Genomic DNA, 23,627 nt, shown 5'->3' on the forward strand with positions numbered 1-23,627 from the left:
GCACATAATCACATTGAATATGAAATAAAATGAAAGTCCCAATGAAACAAACAAACAAACAAAAATTATATTTCTTCACTTTTTTTAGCTTTACATTGGAATCAAATAAAGCTGAATAAAGCTAATTTTGGTTCTAACAAAAATGACATCCAACATAGACTTTGTGACATGTTCAGACAAAACAATTTGAGTTGTGTTGTTTTCATTGTAAGTGTACAGATTAAATAATATGTATAAGAAGGTAAAATCTCCATATTTAGAAAGAAAAATTTATAAAGAATTCCCATAATGTTCTGGGAAAATTCTTCAGAGATATAAAATTTCCAGGTATTTCTTATACACATCTAAACTGTTTAAAATCTGAAGTCACAATTAAACAGGTGTTGAAACAAGAGGGTAAACACAGATGAAGTGGCAGGTGAAACAAGGGTCAAAAAAAATGGAGGGACACATTTACCATTTCGCCTTAGAAGCGTTGCTTTTTGTAAAGTATATAACAGGAAAACAAATGCAAGTCTCCAACAATAAAGGGAGAATTTAAAGTAAACTCATGAATAAAATAAACCCCGCTTTAGTGTAAGAATACTTTGGGGAAGAGCTAGGGAGCTTTCAAAGAATAAATAAATACAAATTTACAATCCCCTGGAGCATTGGTAATTATTAAACCCACTTCCATACACTTCAGTGAAGAAAAACTTTTGCTTCATACTATATCAAAACGCACATTTTATGCTATTCTTATTAAGGGTTCACTGATATCAAATGGGACTGCTAATTAGAGAGGAGAAATCCTTGTTTGGCACCTATAAGGTCCTGTGAACTGTCATCTGACATATAATAATGCAGAACATATCACACTGATGAATTTTGTATAAGTTCACTGTGCAATTCAAATGCAAGTACATCCTGAACTACATTTATTCATTGAAAGATGAAGCAAACATTTTAATAAGGACATTTTCAACCACTTAATGTATAAAATAATATTATTCTAAAGAAAAATCTTGAATTTAAAAAATAATCACCATCTGATTTATTACAATGTAAATATTTTAAAAATTGATCATGACTATGATTTTCTAGCTCTTTTATTAACAATACCACTAAAAGTGTCTCACATTCATTGCTGTTGACTACATTGTTTATTTGAGTATTGGTCATTATTTTTAAACCATAGGAATCTTTTTTCTTTTACAATAATGTTCACTTTGCACTACTCTTTAGGAATATTTCTCTTCCTGTTCTCAAACAACAAGCATAAATTATTGAATCTTGGGAATAACAGAAGATAAAGAAGTAAACAATAATACATACTAAATGGACTTCACCATTTTTTTTACTAGTGAGAATGGATCCAATTCTTAAATTTTTGAGAACTAGTAAAAAATTTTTACAATTTTTTGACAATCAAATAGCCTCTTTTGAGACAGGGTCTCACTCTGTTGCCCAGGCTGGAGTGCAGTGGCACGATCTCTGCAGCCTCCACCTCCCAGGTTCAAGTGATTCTCCTGCCTCAGCCTCCTGATTATCTGGGACTACAGGTGCATGCCACCACACCTGGCTAAGTTTTGTATTTTCAGCAGAGACAGGGTTTCACCATGTTGCCCAGGCTGGTCTCGAACTCCTGGGCTCAAGCAATCCTCCCATCTCGGCCTCCCAAAGTTCTGGGATTATAGGAGTGGGCCACCACATCTGACTGAGAAATAGCCTCTTTATGTAGTTAGAAGGGAATGTTCCTTCTCTTTGATTTTATCGGAGAGCTTTCATAAAAAATATCTTAGAGCTCTTTAGCAGTAAAAATAGTCTCTATTTTAATTTCAACCAGTATTTTTCAAACCAAGTAACAGCCTGTTTAACATAACTTTGAAGGGCAAAATAAATGAAATTCCCTAGTTTAGTACCTTGATTAAAAGTATTACTGTTTCTTGGCAAGTGGCCAAATAGCTACTTCCAGAGGTTCCCCAAGGCCCCTTTCAGGACCCTAATGTGGGGATTTGGGGTAAACTGATCAAGTGATGATTCACTCATCATAGTATAAATTACACAGAATTTTCTATTTGACTTTGGCCATAAAAATTCCATTAAAAAATTAGAGCATAGTCATGTACAGATAGATTCACAAAGTGCCATAAACAGTGCATTAAACCAAGAAGAAAAATTAGAAACTTAGAAGTGTGCCTCTGAGGGCAAGGAGGGGCTGGGAACCTTAATATCAGCTGGACATCTGTTGAGGGTCAGGCTACAATGGGATTAGCAAGCCTTAGGAAGCTCTGACGGCATTGGAGAATGGGAGCAGAGTCAATCTCTGCTCCCAAACATCTCATTTAATTGCTAATAATGAGCCAATCACTCTTGATCAGATTTTTAAAAATAAATGACAGCTACAGAATATATAAAAGTACACAGGAAAATTTACACCATGCAATCTAAGTAACATCTAAGCAAGTGGTTAATGTTACTCCACTCCAAAAATGTTGCCTTGGATAGCCTAGGAAGTTGCAAATTAGACAAAAAACTTAGCCTTTTTAAAACTTTTGTAAAGATTTTGCCAATTAACAAGATTGAAAAATTACTCTTGAACTCTCTTAAATGCCTGAATAAATATATTTCAACTCAGGGGTTCAAGGGTTTTAATGAAATTTCCAAAGAGTTAATTAGCTAATAATAGTTCCTTAAAGAGACCACTGAGACTTTTTTCAGGCTGTTTCTGTTTTCTGATTAGATATTCATTGTTCAGTAGAACTTTCTGTGATGATGAAAATGTTCTATATCTGGTCTGGCCAATTGGTAGCTACTAGACACTTGTGGCTACTAGGCAGTTGGCTAGACCAACTACATGGTTAGACCAACTGAGAAATAAATTTTTAATTTAATTTAATTTTAATTAATTGAAATTGCAATAGCCACATGTGACTACTGGCTACCACTGGGCAACCTAGAATCTATCTAGGGATTAGAGGATTTCAATCTTTGATCTCTGACTTTCACTAAAAAATATATTGCTTTAGCTGAAGTCATTCCAATTAGGTGGGGTGTTTTGGTTTGTTTTTCCTCGTTGTTTTTGATAAAATATGTAATCTAACTACAGATGCTAGATAAAAGTATAGACCAGATTCATGGAGTTTTTTTTTTCTAAGACTCATCCCGGAGATCCTTAAAACATTTGTTTGTACAAACATGCATTTGTAAAGAAATATGCTGAAAAAGTATTATTTGAATGTTGAGTCTTGTATCTTGCCCAGGGCAAGTCACTTACCTGGCATCAGCTTCACTGTAGTATTCTCTTGCCACTATGTCTTCAAACAGTTCACCTCCAGTAACTCTGGGAAGATAAAAAACATAATCACTTTTAAAAAGAAGCAAAAAAAAAATAAGCATCAATAGATTTGCAAATGTGTTCATATAGCTGTTTTTCTTAGATGATTTAAAAAAAATCAAAACTTTTTAAAACATGAGACAGTGTTCATAAGTCAAATCTATACTACACTAAACATTTTTTTCTTTTTTATTTGTCTATCATTAGACACATGAGGTCACAATTTTCTGTATGCCATAAATATAGTAGGCAATATCTTTCGCAGAAAATGGTTTTCATTTCAATTTTTCAAATATTAATGATATCTGACAAAATTTTGGCACAGTTTAGAAACACTTTCTGAACAAAAGGAGATGATACACATCATAGCTATTGACTATGAGTTTCCATGTATCCTTTTGCTATTTTTGCGTGTGTGCATCCTTAAACATGTATTTTTCCCCTTGAAAACACACACATAAAAATAGATGCTTTTCCCACAAAAGTGGGATCACGTGCTATATGTAAATAATTAAGCTAATTGTATTTGTCATTTTACATGAAATTATGGGCACCATGTCATATCAGAAGCATTTTCCCCTAATTTAACGTAACATAGCAATTAATAGAGATATGCATATGCGTACATACATGCGTGCACACACGTGTATGTGCATATTAGAGGGTATCTCTGAAAAAGAAATTCTTACAAGTAAAATTACTGGGTGAAAGAGTACCCACATTTAAAATTTTGTAGAGCAGACAGGGCAAATCACCTTCCAAAATGGTTGCACCCTCAAAATTGTGAAGGTGCTCACAGACCCAAATCATTACTAATAATAGTTATTATTAATAAATACAGAACACCTATTCAATTGTGGAAAAGTTAATATGAATTTCTTGGTTATTAGCGAGGTAGATCATTTTCTCATTTATCAACCATTTCTTCCTCTGCTATGATCTGGCTTGATTTTAAAAGGACATTTCATCCTTGGGGTTTAACCTTGTAAGAGCTAACATTTGCTGAGTTCTTACAATAAACCACACAGTGTACTAAGCTTTATATTAACTTATAAATCCTCACAATTGCCCGCCGAGCAATTCCCCTCCCAGTTTATTGATGAGAAAATGGAGGCCCAGAGAAGTTAAGTAACTTGCCCAAGATCACACAGCGTTTAGTGACACAGGCAGGCCATCCACTCCACAGCTCATGCCCTCAACCACTCCACAGTGCAGATTTTCCAATAATGACACTGCCAGTCTTTCCAGTTTAGAAGGCATGAGTCATTTGGAAAAGCATCAAGTAAAGGTATAGAGCTTCATGTATGAATACTATAGAGTGAGATAAAAGGATGCTAAATTAGTTTTTCTTTTTGTTCACTTGTTTGCTTTTTTGCTTTAAGTTCTGAAACATCATCAAAGGATAGCATGTTTTAGAGATCACCAGTTAGTATTCTCTCCCTTATTCTCCTTTCCAAAAGGAAAAGATGGGATACTAAAAATTATAAATATGTCTGAACATTTATGCAACTTCTGCCTCTCTTAATTGCATTCTGGATACCTCAAAGTCCTTTAACGTCCGTCATTATTTCCAATTCTATTATTTTCACATATAAAATGTTTACCTAAAATTATTACATAAATCTTCATATAGGCATGTTCTAAAAACCATGGTTACATGTACGTAATTCCATTTAATAGCATAGCTATTTATTCCAATTAGAATCTATAATAAGGCAATCACACAATGTACCTTACATAAATTACAATGCAAAATAGACAAAAAACACTTTCAACAAATCTACTGTTGCCTGTATAGTGACGATAACAATTTTGTGAGATTTCTTCCTTTGAATGCGACTAATGTATTATAGATATAATATATACTCGTAGTTATCCTTGTTTTTGACTATAAGTACCAAGAAAACCTACATACATTACAGACAATTTTGGATTGTTAAAATGTTTAATAAACATTGATTAAAGTCTACTGACATTAATAAAATTGCTGCTATTTATAGGCTCCTTAAACATGTTATTTGGCCTATGAAAAATACCAGACCCTGGATCACTGGGCTCTCAACTTACTGATCTTTGCTATGTTAGCATCTAACCTAGCATTAATACATATTTGCTTAATTAATGACTCTTGAAGTAATGATTAAATGAATTAACCCAGTTAGAGAATCATGCTATCCACTTCATTTACTGTAAATCTGAACTTTACATGAGCTTAAAAAAAATCATACAAATACCAAAGTTTAGCTATACATGGCAATAGATTTTATTTCCTAAGGGGTTCGTATTTAAAGGAGAATATTTAAAAAGTCAGGGGGACTAGCATTCTGGTAGTTTTCAATAAATCATAATAGCTTTAGACAAATTTGAGGGGTGTAGAGTTTCATGTTGAGTTTTAGATTATGTAGTTAACTGTGTCTGACAACATTCTCTCTCCTAGTATTCATTCGTCCCATTATTTAAAAATATCTTTACACAAATGAAACCATTTTATCATTTCTTCTATATGTATGATAAATGTCTGAAAAGGAAAAAATATCAGTTATAATAGAATTCAATGTCTTGAAGAGAAGCTACTGAGTTTTCTAACTTTAACATATTTTTATACTCACATTATTTTTTAATAGAACACAAAATTAAGCCATAGTTACTAGATATTTTTGAAAATTTTTACTGTGCTTTGTGAAATTTCATATAATGCCCAAATTAAATCAGTCTCATGAATAAATTGTTAATTAACTAATTAGAGATTTTGTGAATAAATTGATGTCAGAGTTCTACTATGATATGAAGGATATCAATTATAAATTTGAAGCATTAATTACCATTTATGAATCTCCAGAACATTAGGGCTCACAAGGAAAAAAAAAGATAACTCTAGAACATGAAAAAATGAGACTACATATCAGAAAGATAAATATTTGTTATTGCTGTTATTTATAGTGATGTTGATTCACACTGTATTATTACCCTGTATAATAAATTGTTCTTCTGTTTCTAGTGTACAATTTGCAATTCCCATCAGAAATGGTCAAAATTAATTTCATCCAGAATACAACATTTGTAAAATTTCATCAGTAATAGATCTTTGACCATGAGGCTGAGCAGCAAGTAGAGTTAAAGACTGGGATTTAAAAAATAAAATGGTGCCACATTAACCCAAGGAATAGCACTGACTTGGAGATTAAAAGCAGTGCTCGAGGTGGTGGGGGAAAGCCAGGAACTTCAGGTTGGAGCTGATGGGAAACAGGAACCAAGAGCGGCGCCTAGTTAATGCACAAGTAGGAGGCAATCTTGCTAAGGTAGGACTGGGACTAACTCTGGAAAAAGGAGTAATTTCCCCTGGGAAATTAACTTAAAGCTGAAGAACAAACCTAGTGAGATGAGATTGCCAGACCTGAAATCCAAGCGTTTGAGCAGTGGTAACAGAGGTTCATTAAGCAGTTAAGCGAAGAATCACCACTATCAGATTTTTATTTGTAAAAAAACATATCTCGTGCTGCCTTGCATTTAAGCAATTGATATCTCTTCATTTAGTGATGAAGGCAGAAGTTGTAATGGTGACACATTCATCCGCGTCACCTGCATGGTCATCCAACACACTGCCTTCCACTTGTTGAACAATAACAATAACAACAAATATTCATTGGGTGCTTACTGTGTGTGCAACTACCTGGATATTTGTGCCCCCTCCCCAATTAATAGGTTAAAATCCTAACTCCCAAAGTGCTGATATTAGGAGGTGGGGCCTGTGGGAGGTAATGAGGTCATGAGGGTGGAGCCCTCATTTGGGGTCGTTACCAAAGGGACTCCAGAGAGAGCTCTCTCCTCTCTTTTCTCCGTGTAGAGATATAAGAAAAAGTCAGTAGCCTGCAATCCAGGAAAGAGCCCTTGCCAGAACCAGACCACGCTGGCACGCTGATATCAGACTTCCAGCCTTCAGGACTGTGAGAAATGTCTGTTGTTCAAGCCACCCAAGCTATGGTATTCTGTTAAGCAGCCCAAAAGACTAAGAAAATGTGCCAAGACTAAGTGCTGTTCTAAGTGCTCTAGAGATTGCAACACAGCAACCCTATGAAGTAGATACTAGTGCTATTTCTGTTTTACAGACAAGGAAATGAAAGTAATGGAGATTAAGGTCATTTCCCAAGAACACACACAAAAGAAAGGAAAAGGACTAGCTTTTTTCTTGTCTGTGCTGCCCTACTAGCTTGCCCCTTGGACACAATTTGGGGAGCAGAGAAGGGTAAGACAAGGGGCTCGGAATACCCCAAAGGATCATGCAGAAAGACTGGGAAGAATACAGACATAAAGAATTCCCACTTATGTGCCCTTTAATCATTGATTAAAGTCAGACAGTTTGAGTACTGGTGAGGGCAGGAGAGTAGTCACTGGTCAGTGTGAAGCTGATCAGGGCTCATTAGTAGGAGTGTTACTGGGTGTCTTGGCTGGATGATTCTATATCACGAGTGTGCAGATGTCCTGTATATGGCAAGACTGTCAGCACCAGGCCCTGTTCTAGGTGCGGCAGAACTACCTTGTCAGCGTGCCAACCAGTGTGCCAAGTCCATCCATTTCTAGTTACCCCAGGGGCTCCCCAAAGACCCCTGAAGGGAACCATGTGTCTAAATGAACAAAGTCTATGGGGATACAATGAAAAATGTGGGTCTCCTTAGCACCATGTTCTAAGATACAAAGTAAATCAAGCCAACCACTGGTGTAAGGGTCTGTCAGGCAGAGCACATGACCGATAATGGGACATTGTCTCTTCAGCACCTTACACAATGCCTGGCTCACAGGAAGAGCTTAATAAATGTTTTCTGAGTGAATAATTAATATTCTGATTAAATAATTAAATGGGGGAATGAAACTATAAGCACCACTTCATGATTTTCTGGTTTGACCTGTTATTTGAGCTAGTACCTGAGGGTGAAGAGGCCCAACCACTTTTTCTATTATGTAGGTACTGATCTCTAACTAAATCTTGCTGATTATATCTCCAAAACAGGACTTGAATCAAGACTTCTATCTCCACTACAATGTCACCAGCCTAAGTCTCTGCTATCTCTCACATGTACCACTGCAATAACTCCTAATGGGCCCCATTTCCTATCTTGCCCCCCAGCCCCCATATCAACTCTCCACACAATAGCTTTAAATGTACATCCAATTTTGTCACATGTCTGCATGAAGCTCTTCAATGGCTGTACACTGATTTTTCAGGCCAACTCCTGACATGACCTTCATGTCTCCGCTTAATTTGTATCCCACCTATCTTCCAATTGAGGCCCTCTCTTTCTTGCTCTAGTTGTGATGGCCTTCCTCCAGTTCCTCAAGCATAGCAAGCTCCTTCCTGCCCTAGGGCCTATTCACATGCTTGTCTCTCTTCCGGGAATTCCCAAGAACACTCATGGAGAAGGAGAATGTCAAATTTGAAAGTAAGTGGTCTTTCTGCAGTGTCTGTGAGGTGACAGTCATTTATAGCATCCTTTCTATGTCTTTATGGAAATCTTAATAATGAATTCAGGGCTGTGCAAGCTGTGTTTTGCAGATTAGCTCTTATGTCTTACCATAGTACTTATCTTTTTTGATTTGAGGCTGGTTTACTGAGTCAGATTACCTCTTCAGAAGCCTATAATTTGTAACTGCATAGTTTTGCACCAGTCCTACCCTTAGCTCCCCAAAATTCCCCTGGGCACATATACGTATATTATGAGCATGGATGAGTTGATATAATAATGCACTCAACTCTTTGGAAAACACAACAGCTGATACCAGAGTACGTGTGCATATATAAAACACATTTTAAAAATAGAAAAACACTAATAGTCTACTCAGATAGATTAGTGAGTGCCCTGATGGGGCATTAGGCTTCCCTGCCAAGCATAACCTTTGGTCCCTGAGATGTACAGTTCTTGGAGTTGAACCTGGGCCCAGACCCAAAGATGCAAGACACTCTTTTGGAGGTGAGGAATCTGGCTGAAAAGAGTTGGTTACATACTAGACCCAGAGTTGGGCAACAATAATCTCCCATTAAAGTAGTGAGACAAAAGGAGAAATAACACACTCACGTAACTCACAATGTAGTTAAACCACACATACAAAAGTTCAGTTTTCATAATCACCATTTAACTTTCTGCTTCATCTATCCAAGCTAACTGAATAACCAAGTCACATTTTTAAGAGTTAATTTTCATATATGTATAGTAAGTGTTTTTAATTCTTGAAGTCATTAATTTTTATTGGCCCCAATATTTTTAGTAATTTGCTATCAATAATTTTTATTATGGCCTCGATATTTTTAGTAATTTGCTATCATTAAATTATATATGCAGTTGGCCCTCTGTATATGAGGATTTGACAATGGCAGATTCAACCAACTGAGGATCAAAAATATAGTATTCAAAAATAAATAAGTATACAGGAGGATGTGCATAGGTTATAGGCAAATACAGTATTATGCCATTTTATATCAGGGACTTCAGTATCTGCAGATTTTGTTATCTGAGAGGGTCCTCGATTCAATCTTCTGTGGATAGTGAGGAACAACTGTAATACATACATATACACACACATACACTACTATGTTATGTGTGTATATATATATGTAATTTCGCTTATAAAATACTGATTTTGCCGGGTGTGGTGGCTCACGCCTATACTCCCTGCACTTTGGGAGGCTGAGATGGGAGGACTGCTTGAGCCTAGGAGTTCAAAAACAGCCTAGGTAACATAGTGAGAGCCTGCCAGGTGGGGTGGTATGAACCTGTAGTCCCAGCTACCCAGGAAGCTGAAGTGGGAGGATCGCTTGAGCCTGCGAGGCTGAGGCTGCAGAGAGCCATGATCGTACCACTGCACTCCAGCCTAGATGACAGAGCGAGACCCTGTCTTAAAAATAAATAAATACTAAAATCGAATATTAATTTAAAGAGGTAAATGGAAGATTTCTAACATGTCATGCATTTCAAACGTTATCTGACCTATATACTCTACTGTGCATTAAAAAAAAACAAATGAAAGAAATCGCTGTATATGGTTTTACAAGCACCACAGACATTCTAGAGATAACAAGAATATTTACAAAATGTATTTTAAAAGAATAGAGAAGTCCATCTAATTAGAAACAATTTGAATACACAGAGGAATTATGTATTAACTATTGGAATTCAGTAAGCCTATCAGATAAATTAAAATCTCAATACCTATGCTATCTCTTGTCATTCACTAGACTAAGTTTCAAACAATATAATATGGACATGATTATTTTTATTTATCTATATGTTAAAATCATTGCCATTTAAAAATCCCTTGTATTATCACATTTTTTGCTCATATTTTGTTATTTATTATGCTTGGGTAATCCTTAGAGAAAAATTATAATCACTTTAAAAAATATCTGCCATTGGCTCACTGAAGAATGTTACTAACTGAGCATCATTACCTGATAAGCTACATATTATTAACGTCACATGTACTGAAACAGCCTAGGAATCCTGCCAGGGTTAGGCTGAACCTTCCTGTGCATGTAAGATTTCACTGTTAATGCCAAGGCAACTGCCTTTGACTGAAAACATCATCACAGTTAAATTGTGTTTCACACGTTAATTGGGATGAAATCGTTTCTGTATATCAGTAATTCATCTAAAAGTTAGCTTTGGTCATCAGAAAAATGAGCATTTATTTAGCCACAAAATGTGTAGATCATGTTATGAAAGCAGGAAAGCTACTGTAGATAATGGGTGAATTTATACCCTAAAGTTCAGATTCTAACATATTTCTAATCATCAATACTTCAGAAATAATCCTGAAATAGAGGTGACAGATGAGTGAAGCCACTGATTTGTTGATACGCCCCTATACGACAACAGGTTTTCCAGGTTCTGGAACATTGGGGGTTTCAAAGATGTCAGACAAGAAGAGATTCTATCATTTATCAGTCTTCAATACTCAGAAGACCAACAGATCGTCTGCTGGAGAGGAGATACTGTTACTGTTGATCCCTGTGAGTGTGTAGATGCTTACAAAGGAAGGGCTCAGGCTACAGGCGGCTGCAAGCTATTTAAATGGTCCTTCTTGTTTTGCAGATACCAGGACATCCCCTACCAAGTTCTCCAGTGGGCGACTCATTTGTTCTCACAGCATTTTTTTTTCCTGAAAATACAAATAACTTCATGGAGAGTTAAACTTTGTCATTAAGCAGTGTCGTTTATATACTAATTCTACAAATATTACTCAACTTTATTCATAATATGTGTGAGCTTTGCCCATGCTAATGGACAAGAATATAAAGAATCAGGTTGTAAGTTCTATCAAGCATCTAGTCTCGTGGAGAAAATAGAAACATAAACAAAAAATTATGTTCCTGTGGAACATGCTTTAAAGCATAGGTCTATTTTTAAAGCCATAATCCTTAAGACCTAGCAAATCCTAGACTCAGGAATTGTCCCATTTACAGAGGAAATATGTATACTTGTAAGTAAAAAAGTTTCGCCCAATACTTACCTTTTTAGCATGATGAAAGGAAGAAGAATTAGCACAACTGGGACAAATGCGGACTCTATCTGTGTAGACTCGCTGATGAATACACAGTAATATCCACACTGGAACATTACACCAATCAGTGCCCCATGCCAGCCAGGAAGGCTGGGAGTCTTGCTGCATCTTGTCACTTATTGCAGTTTATGAAGAACTCTTGCTATTTCCCCTATTTCCTATGCTTCCTAGAGGGCTCCACACCACTGCTATATAGATTCAGGAAGTTACTCCATACAAAGGATAAGCAAAAAATGAAGAGGAAATAATAGTCTCATAAAGGCTAAGGGAAAAGAGAGGAGAGAATAATGAATTCCTTCTGTGGGTCAGAGAAACTTTCATAGAGGAGGTGCTATCCAAGGAGGACCCTACATAAATGAGGAAGAGTTGGCCAGGAAGAAATGTGAGACATGAACACCTAGGAAGAAACAGGAGTTCAACTGGAAAGAGGAGAGAAAAAAGGAACAAAAGAGTTGGAAACAGGAATCTCAATTTCCCCTTATTTGATCTCTAACTTTCCTCTCATTCCTCACAATATTCAGGATATATTTTATTACTACAGGGACTTACAAGATAGGTGTGGTGGCTCAGGCTTGTAACCTCAGCATTTTGGGAGGCCAAGGCAGGAGGATCACTTGAGCCCAGGAATTCAGTCTGGGCAACATAGTGAGACCCCGTATCTATAAAAAATTTAAAAATTAGCTGGACATGCCTGGGCATGCCTGTAATCTCAGCTACTCAAGAGGCTTAGGGAGAAGGATTGCTAGAGCCCAGAGGGTAGAGGTTGTAGTGAGCTACGATCACACCACTGCACTCCAGCCTGGGAGACAGTGCTAGACCCTGTCTCTTAAAAACAAATAAAAAGGCTTACAAAAGCTACCTTTTCCCAAATGTGCTCAACATTCTTTTTGGTATACTGTAGTGACTGTGTTTTACAATGAAAACTAGTAGCTCATTTCTAGTTACATAAAATTTTCCCATTTATCTGAATAAAGGCTTAAGTCAATCTAGACATTTTTAAAAAGATAATGCCAGATTAATCTCTACACAGGCTTAACAGAAATGATGCTTTCTGAAGGGATGTCTGAGATAGTAATACCATTTTTTAAAAAAAGATCAAGAGTTATTGCCGGTTTTATTCCCAACCTTTCGATTTTGTCAGTAGCTAAGAAGTGACTTAGTAATTGTTTCTAGGTTTAACATTCATGCTCACAAGTTCTTCATGCTTCAGCTTAAGTGTTCTGTTGCCATGTACTACACATATCATCAGACAACAGATTTCTTATTTTTTACTGGCATTATAGTTGGGTCTCTGGAATATTACCAAATGGTTTATTGTATGTGTGCCTGCATACACATGTAAACACAAGCATACACGCCCACTTAGTAAGTGTTAAAGAAAAGCCTGATTTGCTCTAGTAATTTTAGCTGACTTTTTACTGGATATAAAATGTTCAATGAATTAAAAGAAAAAGCATCACTGTAAAGCTGCATAATTCAATTTAATCTGAAAAGAGTCTAGTCTGAATAGCCATATTTCTAAATTATGGAATATTTTTCTAAGGAAATGAAAATACATTTCTTTTAAGTAAAAGGTGATAAAGTCTTATTTCACTCCTTTACAAATTATAAATTCTGCCAGAGCTCCATTAAGAAACAGCCTAGCAGAGGCATGCCACATGCAAATTACTGTGTTAAGTAATTATCTAAAATCTTACTTATACTCATTTTCTAAGCACAATGCCTATTTAGAATACAGAGATTGAGGTAAGTCTAGATCATTCAAATTATTGTCAATTTAAAAGTTATTCACTTATTCATGTATTTGTGTGTTACTTATACTACACTATCTTCTTAAAGGGATTTGAGACAGCTTATCATCTGTCAAATCATCTAAATTATAAAATTTCCCCATGTGATTTCCAAGTGCATGCTTTTTTCTTTTTCAGGCTAACATACGAAAGAAGGAGCAACAGATTTATACTTAACTGCAGCCTACAAAGATCTATACAGCCTTACATTGCTTCCATTTTTAATAATTGTAACAGTTCAGTAAGACAAATGTGCTTGATTTTAATAATCAATTGTTCATTGAATCAAAAAACATTTGTTGCTTTTTATGTGCAAGTGTTAGGCAACTAATTTACTGAAACTTGGTTTAATAGTTTGGTTCAATAAATTGTTTTTTAAAAAAGATTATTAGGTTTATAGGCATATATGGCTTTATTTAATTTAATGAATGCCCGCAAAATTACAAACTCTTTATTCACACTTAGTAGTAGCTTTGTCACTATTCAACAATACGACAAGATAATCTTTAGCTGTAGACTTAAAAATAAAATGCATTCTGGCCGGGCACAGTGGCTCACACCTGTAATCCCAGCTCTTTTGGGAGGCCAAGGCAGGTAGATACACTCAGGAGTTTGAGGCCAGGCTAGCCAACATGGTGAAACCCTGTCTCTACTAAAAATACAAAAGTTAGCCGGGCCTGGTGGTGGGTGCCTGTAATCTCAGCTGCTCAGGAGGCTGAGGCAGGACAATTGCTTGAACCTGGTAGGTGGAGGTTGCAGTGAGCTGAGATCACGCCATTGCACTCCAGCCTGAATGACAAAAGCAAAACTCCATCTCGAAAAAACAAAAAAACAAAATAAAATGCATTCTTACACACATAATAAACACAATATTTGTAGGCATCATTACTGACAAATGTTAAGTTACTACAATGCAAACCAGGCACTCTAGATCTGGGTACTGAAAGCCATTTAATGTGTGGGTTTTCTTTCATTAAGAGCTTTCTTTCACTTTGTCTCTCATAAAATCCTCACTTTTGGTTCTTCCTATATTTTCTTTCCCCACTCCCTCCCTCTGGTTCTATAGGGAAGGGCGTGCTGCCAAGGTACTGAACCATTTTGCTGGACCCTAAGAAGGAAATGAGGATGTTTCAGTGTTTCCAACTCTAAGATAGTGGTTTAATGGGTAGTTTGGTGGATGGTGCTATCCCACAGATTTCTAATACTGGAGAAGGAAAGGTAATTTTCTTGGAGGCACTTCTTGGGATCAATGGGAGAAGTGATGACAGAATACAATTATTTTTAGTTGATCACCTGGAGACTATCTATTTAGCCACATTATTCAAGTCTGGAGTGTATCTGTACTCAACTATTGTGTTAAGAACAGTACAAATAAACAACTTCGACACAGTATCCTATCCCACCCAAATATACTTCATGTCGAGATTTATGTTTCACTTAAGCAAATTTTAATGGTAGGAAGCTTCAGAAAAGGGGAAGAGGGAACTTAGTGAAAAATATTACAGACTGATAGTGTTGAAGGAAGCTAACCTAGAATTTAAAAAATCCTTAGAGAATCTATGAAATAGAGACTCTTGATGGAGATAACTAGTTTCTTTTAAACTCTCATTTGTGACTATTAAATGTCTACTTTTCCATTTATAAAATGTTCCCTATATGAAGAGTTCTTTATACTGAAGCAATTTTACTAGGTTCATTTGCATACACATACTTAAAGCTCAGTTTCAAGGTATCAGTGACCTCCTCCTTGGAAAGCTAACACTGATTGGCCTAGAGTACATAGTTTCAGGCCTTTACTACCATGACATGCATGGACCTCCATAACCTGGCACACTCTTACTGAGCTCTCTCCCTTTTTAATTCCACACCAATTACCTTGAACTTTGGTTAGTTGCCTATTTCACCAAGCATTTTTAATGTAATTCCTTGCTGGTAACGCCTAGCTAGGCAATCTTGATTTAATTTTCCATGAGCTTATACATTCTTCAAGAAAGAGCCCAAGTTTCCTCCAGAAATACTTCTCTGAAATCCACCCACTGTGCTTTCACAGCATACTGTGCTTGTTTGATTTAAATTTCACACCGAGACCATCTGCTTATATACCCATATCTCCTACTAAACCTCAAGATAAGGAAAGGCAAGGACCATGTCTTACTCATTTTTGGTATCCCTTGAACCTAACATGAGCCTAACACATTGCCTGAGACATATTAGCAGCTCAATCAACATTAATTGAATTGAACAGTATGTGAAAGGGAAGATGCAATATGAAATCAGTTAAAAAAGGGAAGTGGAACTACGGGTATTTTTTATTATTAACATTTTCCTTTAAAAGGAGGATTTAAAACTCCTATTCTTCTAGTCATTTGCATATTTATTCTTTTAACAAGTATATACCAAGTGTCCATGTATTAGAGCCTATATTAGATGAGGAATATGATGGCCCCTAAATTTTAAAAAATACTCAGAAAATACAAAATGTAATAGGACATCAACGGATATAACAGATATCCATGTGATACATAAAGGATATCAATTCAAATTTTCAAAGCATACATGCTTGGCTATTACTACAGATAAGTCAGTTGAAACATCAAATGAAAGCAGTTAAGTCAGTTCAAAGAGTCTTCAGAAAAAATAATAACATTTAACCACAGGATGTGGTCAATCTCCTGTCAGACCACAAATAGTCACCAGCTGCAGATAAGTCTATGATTAGAAATGTTTTCAGCCAGCACCACAGTGTATTGGTTTGTGAAAGAGAACAGGCAAGGTATGGGGTTGGTGATTAGAAGTGAAGCTGGGTGGCCATGATCCTATAAATTTACCCATTACAACAAATTAAAGAGGGCTTATTCAAAGGGCTGTACAATACCCTCTCTATTTTGGCTGCCAAATGCTTAGAAGAGTTACTTTCACGCAGAAGTCAAAAAAAAGGCTGGCCATGGTGGCTCACGCCTGTAATCCCAGCACTTTGGGAGGCCAAGGCGGGTGGATCAGTTGAGGCCAGGAGTTCAAGAACAGCCTGGCCCACATGGTGAAACCCCGTCTCTACCAAAAATACAAAAATCAGCTGGGCGTGGTGGTGCATGCCGGTAATCCCAGCTACTCAGGAGGTTGAGGTAGGAGAATCGCTCGACCCCGGGAGGCAGAGGTTGCAGTGAGCCGAGATCATGCCACTGCACTCCAGCCTGGGAGACACAGTGAGACTCTGTCTCAAAAAAAAAAAAAAAAAAAAAAAGTCAAACAAAAAATGAATAATTGAACACACGTGTGCAAGATAAGATGCCATAGATCATAATCTTTGCCACCCAGATGACAGAATCACCTTAATTTGAGGTTTAAATCACTTTTGGGAATGTTGAAACATGGAGAAAAGACAGAAAACTAGGATAAATTCATTTTCCTGGCCTTTTCTGAACTCAACAGTCTGCTTTCCTACAGAATAGAAAAAAAATTAGTAGAGGCTATTAATGAGTTCAGAGTTTAGATGCACTTTTGGAAGATTTCGTGGTGTTACTTGATATTCTAAAATAACAATCAGAATTTCTACATATTTTCATCATTGTAAAATGTTTTACTTTCTATTATTTATTCTGTGAAGTTATTATTTTTTCTTTTCAATATTATCTTCAGTTGCCACTAAGAATAGGAGAGTTTCATGCTAAAGGGGGAAGGCTGAAGAGAAGAAATGTCTCTCCCTTTTTCACAATGGAAAGTAGCAAAAGAGACTGTTTTCTGACTGTGAATCAGCTCTAGTAATACTGGTCCAGTTCAAAGAGCAGGAATCCCCTTCTTTTAAAAACCATGTATCTTCCTAAAGCTCTGAATGTTCAATTCTTTGTACTTTTGCAATATATGTGTAGAGTTCAGTCATTTTTAAAAGTCCAATTTACCTTTTGAAGATGAAACATAAGTTTTCTCCTCTACTGCTCTCACCTATGCCCAAATCATTGTCATTTTTTTCTTTGACTCCTCCAATATCCATTTTCCTCCACTTCCATTCTGCCCTCCTATAATCCCTTGCCACACTGCAGCAAGAGACAGCTTTGTGTAATGAAATCGGATTATTTCATATTTCCGATCTTTAAATCTTCCAACACCTTCCTAGAACACACAGCATAATATCTAAATTCCTCTTTCTGGCCTACAAGGCCTTTGAGCTCTGGCCCACACCTATCTCATGTATTATTTCATATCCTTGCACCCTAGGACTTGGGATGTTTCCTGCCACACTGGCCTTTGTTCTGCTCCTCATTGAAGCCACATTTTCTCAGGGCTGTACCCATTGTTCACACTGAGTGGAATATCTACTCACAGATCTTCTCAACATTTAGGTTCTTCTCCTGAAACATCATAGCAACCATTCCCGATCACCCTCTAAATCAGCCATCAGCCCCTAGTTACTCACCAAATATCACCCTGTTTTCTTCATAGCACTAGAACTAAAATGATTTGCTGGGTTTCTTTGGTCATTTACTCATTATCCATCCCCTCCTCCTTCAACTACTACAATGTCAGTTCTGTCTTGTCCATCACTGGACTTGGCAGAGTATATGCATATAGCAGGCATGCAATAAACGTCTACTGATTGAATTACTTAAAAAAAATCAGATGCACTAACACTCAGATCAAACAACCAAAAAAGCAGACTAGAGTCAAGCCGTGAACATTATACATGTTCAGACCCCAAACATAACAACTGAGATCTTTTTTTTCTTTTCTTTTCCTTTTTTTTTTTTTTTTTGAGATGGAGCCTCGCTCTGTCACCCAGGCTGTAGCACAGTGGTGCAATCTTGGCTCACTGTAACCTCTGCCTCCTGGGTTCAAGCAATTCTCCTGCCTCAGCCTACCCAGTAGCTGGGATTACAGGCACCCGCCACCAAGCCTGGCTAATTTTTGTATTTTCAGTAGAGACGGGGTTTCACCATGTTGCCCAGGCTGCTCTCGAACTCCTGACCTCAGCTGATCTGCCTGCCGCAGCCTCCCAAAGTGCAGGGATTACAGGTGTGAGCCACTGCACCCGGCCAACTGAGATCTTTTGATCTGACATCTATGATCCTGTTATACAGGGGGAAATCTTAGATCCCCACATAAAATTTTACATTTCTAAGCTTTATAATTCTTATAAAACTATATAAAATAGTCTGATTTTTCAGGTATCTCAAAGCAAATATGGATGAAATTTGAAATTGGTTAAAATGACAAGCATGGAAGTTAGTCACCTTATGTTAGAACAACTGTCTTTGATACTTAGCTATTTAGCTGTGTGACTCAGAAGAATAACTTAACTTCTCTGAACTTCAGTGTCCTAATCTATAAAATGGCTAAAACAAGTATCTAATAGTATTGATGTAAAATTAAAGAGCTAAAATAGTTGAAGAACATAAACAGTGTCAGGTACACACTAGGTACCCAATAAACATTAGTTATAATTATTATTGCTTCAAAACAATGAGTCCTCCTTGGTTAATATACTGCAACCACATAACTAGACATCATTTTACCAGGTATTAGGTTTATTTACTTAGGAGAAGTAATTAACAATAGCTTGATACTTAAACCATAAGATTTATTAATAAAATCTGTCCACAGTGTATGTTCAGGGGTCTCTAATTATTTTTTTATGGAAAAGTGATGTTTTTAAAATTGTGGCAAAATACACACACGATGAAATTTACTCCTTAAAAAATTCTTAAGGGCACAATTCAGTGGCATTAACCATAATGTTGTGTGACCATTTTCAGAACTCCTGGTCATCCCAAACAGAACTCTGTACCCCAAAACTATCCATTCCCGCTCTCCTCCAGCACCTGGTAACTGTCACTCTACTGTCTTTCCCTATGAATTTGCCTATTCTAATTATTTCGTATAAGTGGAACCATTCAATATTTGTGCTTTTGGGTCTAGCTTATTTCTCTTAGCCTAATGTTTTCAAGGTTCATCCATGTTGTGGCATGTGTCAGAATTTCATTACATTTTTAAGCTGTGTAATATTGCATCGTATGTACAGGCTACATTTTGTTTATGCATTTATCTGTTGATGGACGTTTGTGTTGTTTCCACCTTTTGGCTATTTTGAATAATGCTGCTATAAACATTGTTAAGTATCTGTTTGAGTCCCTGCTTTCAATTCTTTTTGGTATATACTGAGAAGTTAAATTGCTAGATCATACGGCAATTCTATGTTTAACTGTGCAAGGAATCACAAAACTTTTTTACACAGCTGCTGTGCCATTTTACATTCCCACCAGCAACCTACATGAGTTCCAACTTCTCTATATCCTGGCCAACACTTGTTACTTTCCATCTTTTGTTTGTTTGTTTGTTTTGTTTTTATAATAGTCACTTTAGTGGGTGTGAAGTACTATTTCACGGTGGTTTGATGTGTATTTCTCTAATGATGAGTAATGTTGAGTGTCTTTCTATGGGCTTATTGGTCATTTGTATATCTTCTTTGAAGAAATGTTTATTCAAGCCTTTTACTCATTTTTTAATTGCTTTTTTGTTGTTGTTAAGTTACAGAAGTTCTTTATATATTCCGGATATTAACCCCTTACTAGATGTATGATTTGCAAATATTTTCTCCTATTCTATAGGTTATCTTTTCATTAATTTTTCTTTTTGTAGAGACAGGGTCTTGCTATGTTGCCCAGGCTGGTCTCAAACTCCTGACCTCAAGTGATTCTCCCACCTCTGCCTCCCAAAGTGCTGTGATTAGAGGCCTGAGCCACTGTGCCTAGCCCATATTTTTACTCTCTTGATTGTGTCCTTTGATGCATAAAAGGTTTTTAATTTTGATGAGGTTCAATGTATCTATTTTTTCTTTTGTTGCTTGTGCTTTTGTGTCATATCCAAAAAAATTGTTGGCAAATCCAATGTCATGAAAGTTTTTCTCCTACATGTTCTTCTAAGAGATTCATAGCTTTAGCTCTTACATTTAGGTCTTTGATCCATTTTAAGTTTTGCATATGGTGTAAGGTAAGGGTCCAACTTTTAAATTTTGCATGGGATATCCAGTTTTGTTCTAATAATTCTGGTACAATGTAGGAAAATGGCTGAAAGGACCATGTACAACTTGTATATATCTATAGAGGTTAATTAAAAATGCATTCAAAGTTTCTTTTGAATAGAGAATATAAAACAAAACAATATACCTGTCACCAGATTTTTAAGTAATTAACTTCTAAATATCTCACACAAGAATTTGAGAGAATTGGCCAATATTTACTCTAAACCATTATCATACAAGATCTTCTCCAAAGGTCAGAATTCATGCAATTCTACCCTCTGAAGAATAATATCTCTACAAAAACATTAAATTGGCTTTTATGTTGTTGTAGTTTAGAAAAATCCATTTGTAGCAAATATAAACATATGAGTCGATTCCTTTAGATTATAAGTATTTTACAGTGAAGCAAGTTTATTCTTGTTTTACTCTTTATGGTGAATATAATCGAGATGATTAAGAATATAGTTCTGCTAATAAACAAATTTAGTAAAGTTGCAGGATACAAAATCAACATACAAAAATCAGTAGTATTTCAATATACTAACAACAGAGTATATGAAAAAAATCCAGAAAACAATCTAATTCACAATAACTACAAAAAGGAATAAATTTGAGCAAAGAGACGAAAGATATGTACATTGAATTCTATAAAACATTGATAAAAGAAATTGAAGACAACACAAATAAATGGAAATATATCCTCTGTTCATGGATTGGAAGAATTAATGTTGTTTAATTAAGTTCATATTAATGAAAGTGATCTACTGATTCTATGCAATCCCTACCAAAATTCTAACAGTATTTTTTTTCACAGAAATAGAAAAAACAATACTAAAATTTGTATGCAACCATGAAATACTAAAATGTGTATGGAACCTCAAACAGCTAAAGCAATCTTGAGCAAAGAGAACAAAGCTGAAAGCATCACACTATCTGATTTCAAATTCTATTACAAAGGTATAGTAATCAAAACAGCAGAGTTACTGGCATATTGTCAGATTCACAGACCAACAGAAGAGAATTGAGAGCCTAGAAACAAATACATACATTTATGGTCAACTAATTTTCAACAAAGATGCCAAGAATACATAAGGAGGAAAAAGAGAGTCTCTTCAGTAAGTGGTGCCAGAAAAACTGGATATTCACATGCAGAAGAATGAAATTAGACATTCATATCACACTACATATAAAAATCAACTCAAAATAGATTAAAGACTTAAATGTAAGATTTAAAACTGTAAAACTACTAGAAGAAAACATGGGGAGAAAGCTCCTTGACATAGGTCTGAGCAATGAATTTTTAAATATGACACCCAAAAGATCAGACAACAAAAGCAAAAATAGATGAGATTACATGAAACTTAAAAGCTTCTGCTCAAAAAAGGAAACAATCAACAGAGTGAAGAGACAACCTAGAGAATGAGAAAATATATTTGCAAACCATACATCTGATAATGGGTTAATATGCAAAATATATAAGAAACAAACAACTCAACAGTAAGAAAACAAATAACCTGATTAAAAAATGGACAAAGGACCTGAATAGACATTTGTCAACAGCAGACATACAAATGGCCAACAGGTGTATGAAAAAATGTTCAACATAACTAATCATCAGGAAAATGCAAATTAAGGCTATAATAAAATATCACTTCACACTTGTTAGAACAACTACTATCTAAAACACAAAAGATAAGTGGTGAGGACGTGGAGGAAAGGGAACCCTGGTACACTACTGGTGGGAATGTAAATTACTACAGCCATTATGGAAAATAGTGTGACAGTGCCTCAATAATTTAAAAAATAGAACTACCATATAATCCAGTAATTCCACTATGGGGTATATATTCAAAGGATATAAAATCAATACGTTGAAGAGATGTCTTCACTCCCATACTCACTGCAGCATTAACAATAGCCAAGAAATCAACCTAAGTGTCCATCAACAGATGTGTGGATAAAGATAATATGGCATATAAAGACAATGGAATACTATTCAGCCTTTAAAAAGAAGGGAATCTTGTTATTTGTAAAAACATGGATGGCCCTAGAGGATATTATGTTAAAAGAAAAAAGCCAGGCACAGAAAGATAAATACTGCATGATCTAACTTATAATGTGCAGTTTAAAAAAGTCAAACTCGGCTGGGCGCGGTGGCTCACGCCTGTAATCCCAGCACTTTGGGAGGCCGAGGCGGGTGGATCACCTGAGGTCAGGTGTTCAAGCCTAGCCTGGCCAACATGGCAAAACCCCATCTGTACTAAAAAATAAAAAAATTAGCTGGGCATGGTGGTAAGCACCTGTAATCCCAGCTACTGAGGAGGCTAAAAAATTTGTCTATAACTAGCTGTCTATCTGGGAGTCTAGTTATCTATCTGTATTATATTCTTTCGATGTGAGACACGAGTTTCATAAATGTAATTAACAGAATACAGACTGCACTAGAGAAGTGTGAAAACCAATTTGGAGACAATAAATTCAATTAACTCAAACAACATACTCTCGAAAAACTTCAAGAGCCAACATCAATCTTGTTTATGTAGAGAGACATGTTGGGCCTAATTCCTGAAAGATTATTTTACTTGAAGATGGGTAAAACCCTGCAACATGAAAACAGTTTTCATAAAAAAAAAAAAAAAAAAGGAAGTGTTTCACTATTTGTTATTTTAAAAGAATAGGGTTGTGCTAAACTTCCAGAGTTGATACATTCTTCCTTTCTACAGGATACCTTACTAAACCAGACTAAACTGTTTAAATAGAACTCATTTACATAAGAATTGTGTTGATAAAAATGTTGAGGAAAGGGAAAAGTACCTAGAAACATATCATTAGCTGACAAGGATTGATTGACCTTCAATCATTATTTTACATTAAAAGCCCTCTGAGACTATTTAAAAGATTTTAAAAATATGGTAAAAAGGGCCTAATCTCATACACAGGAAAGGATGCTTAAAGTATT

General features: G+C 35.9%; 1 protein-coding gene across 47 annotated transcripts in view; it reads right to left on the bottom strand.

The window, feature by feature from the left end:
- Nucleotides 1–23,627, bottom strand: part of CAMK2D (calcium/calmodulin dependent protein kinase II delta) — a 309,552-nt gene that overhangs the window by 96,417 nt on the left and 189,508 nt on the right. For all 47 annotated transcript variants that reach the window (XM_024356257.3, XM_024356250.3, XM_063809802.1 and 44 more), the window contains exon 5: nt 3,257–3,322. In XM_024356257.3, the coding sequence (XP_024212025.1) occupies nt 3,257–3,322 (66 nt within the window). The remainder of the gene's footprint in view (nt 1–3,256; nt 3,323–23,627) is intronic.

This window comes from Pan troglodytes, chromosome 3, assembly GCF_028858775.2.
Source record: "Pan troglodytes isolate AG18354 chromosome 3, NHGRI_mPanTro3-v2.0_pri, whole genome shotgun sequence".
In the NCBI taxonomy this organism is placed as follows: Eukaryota; Metazoa; Chordata; class Mammalia; order Primates; family Hominidae; genus Pan; species Pan troglodytes.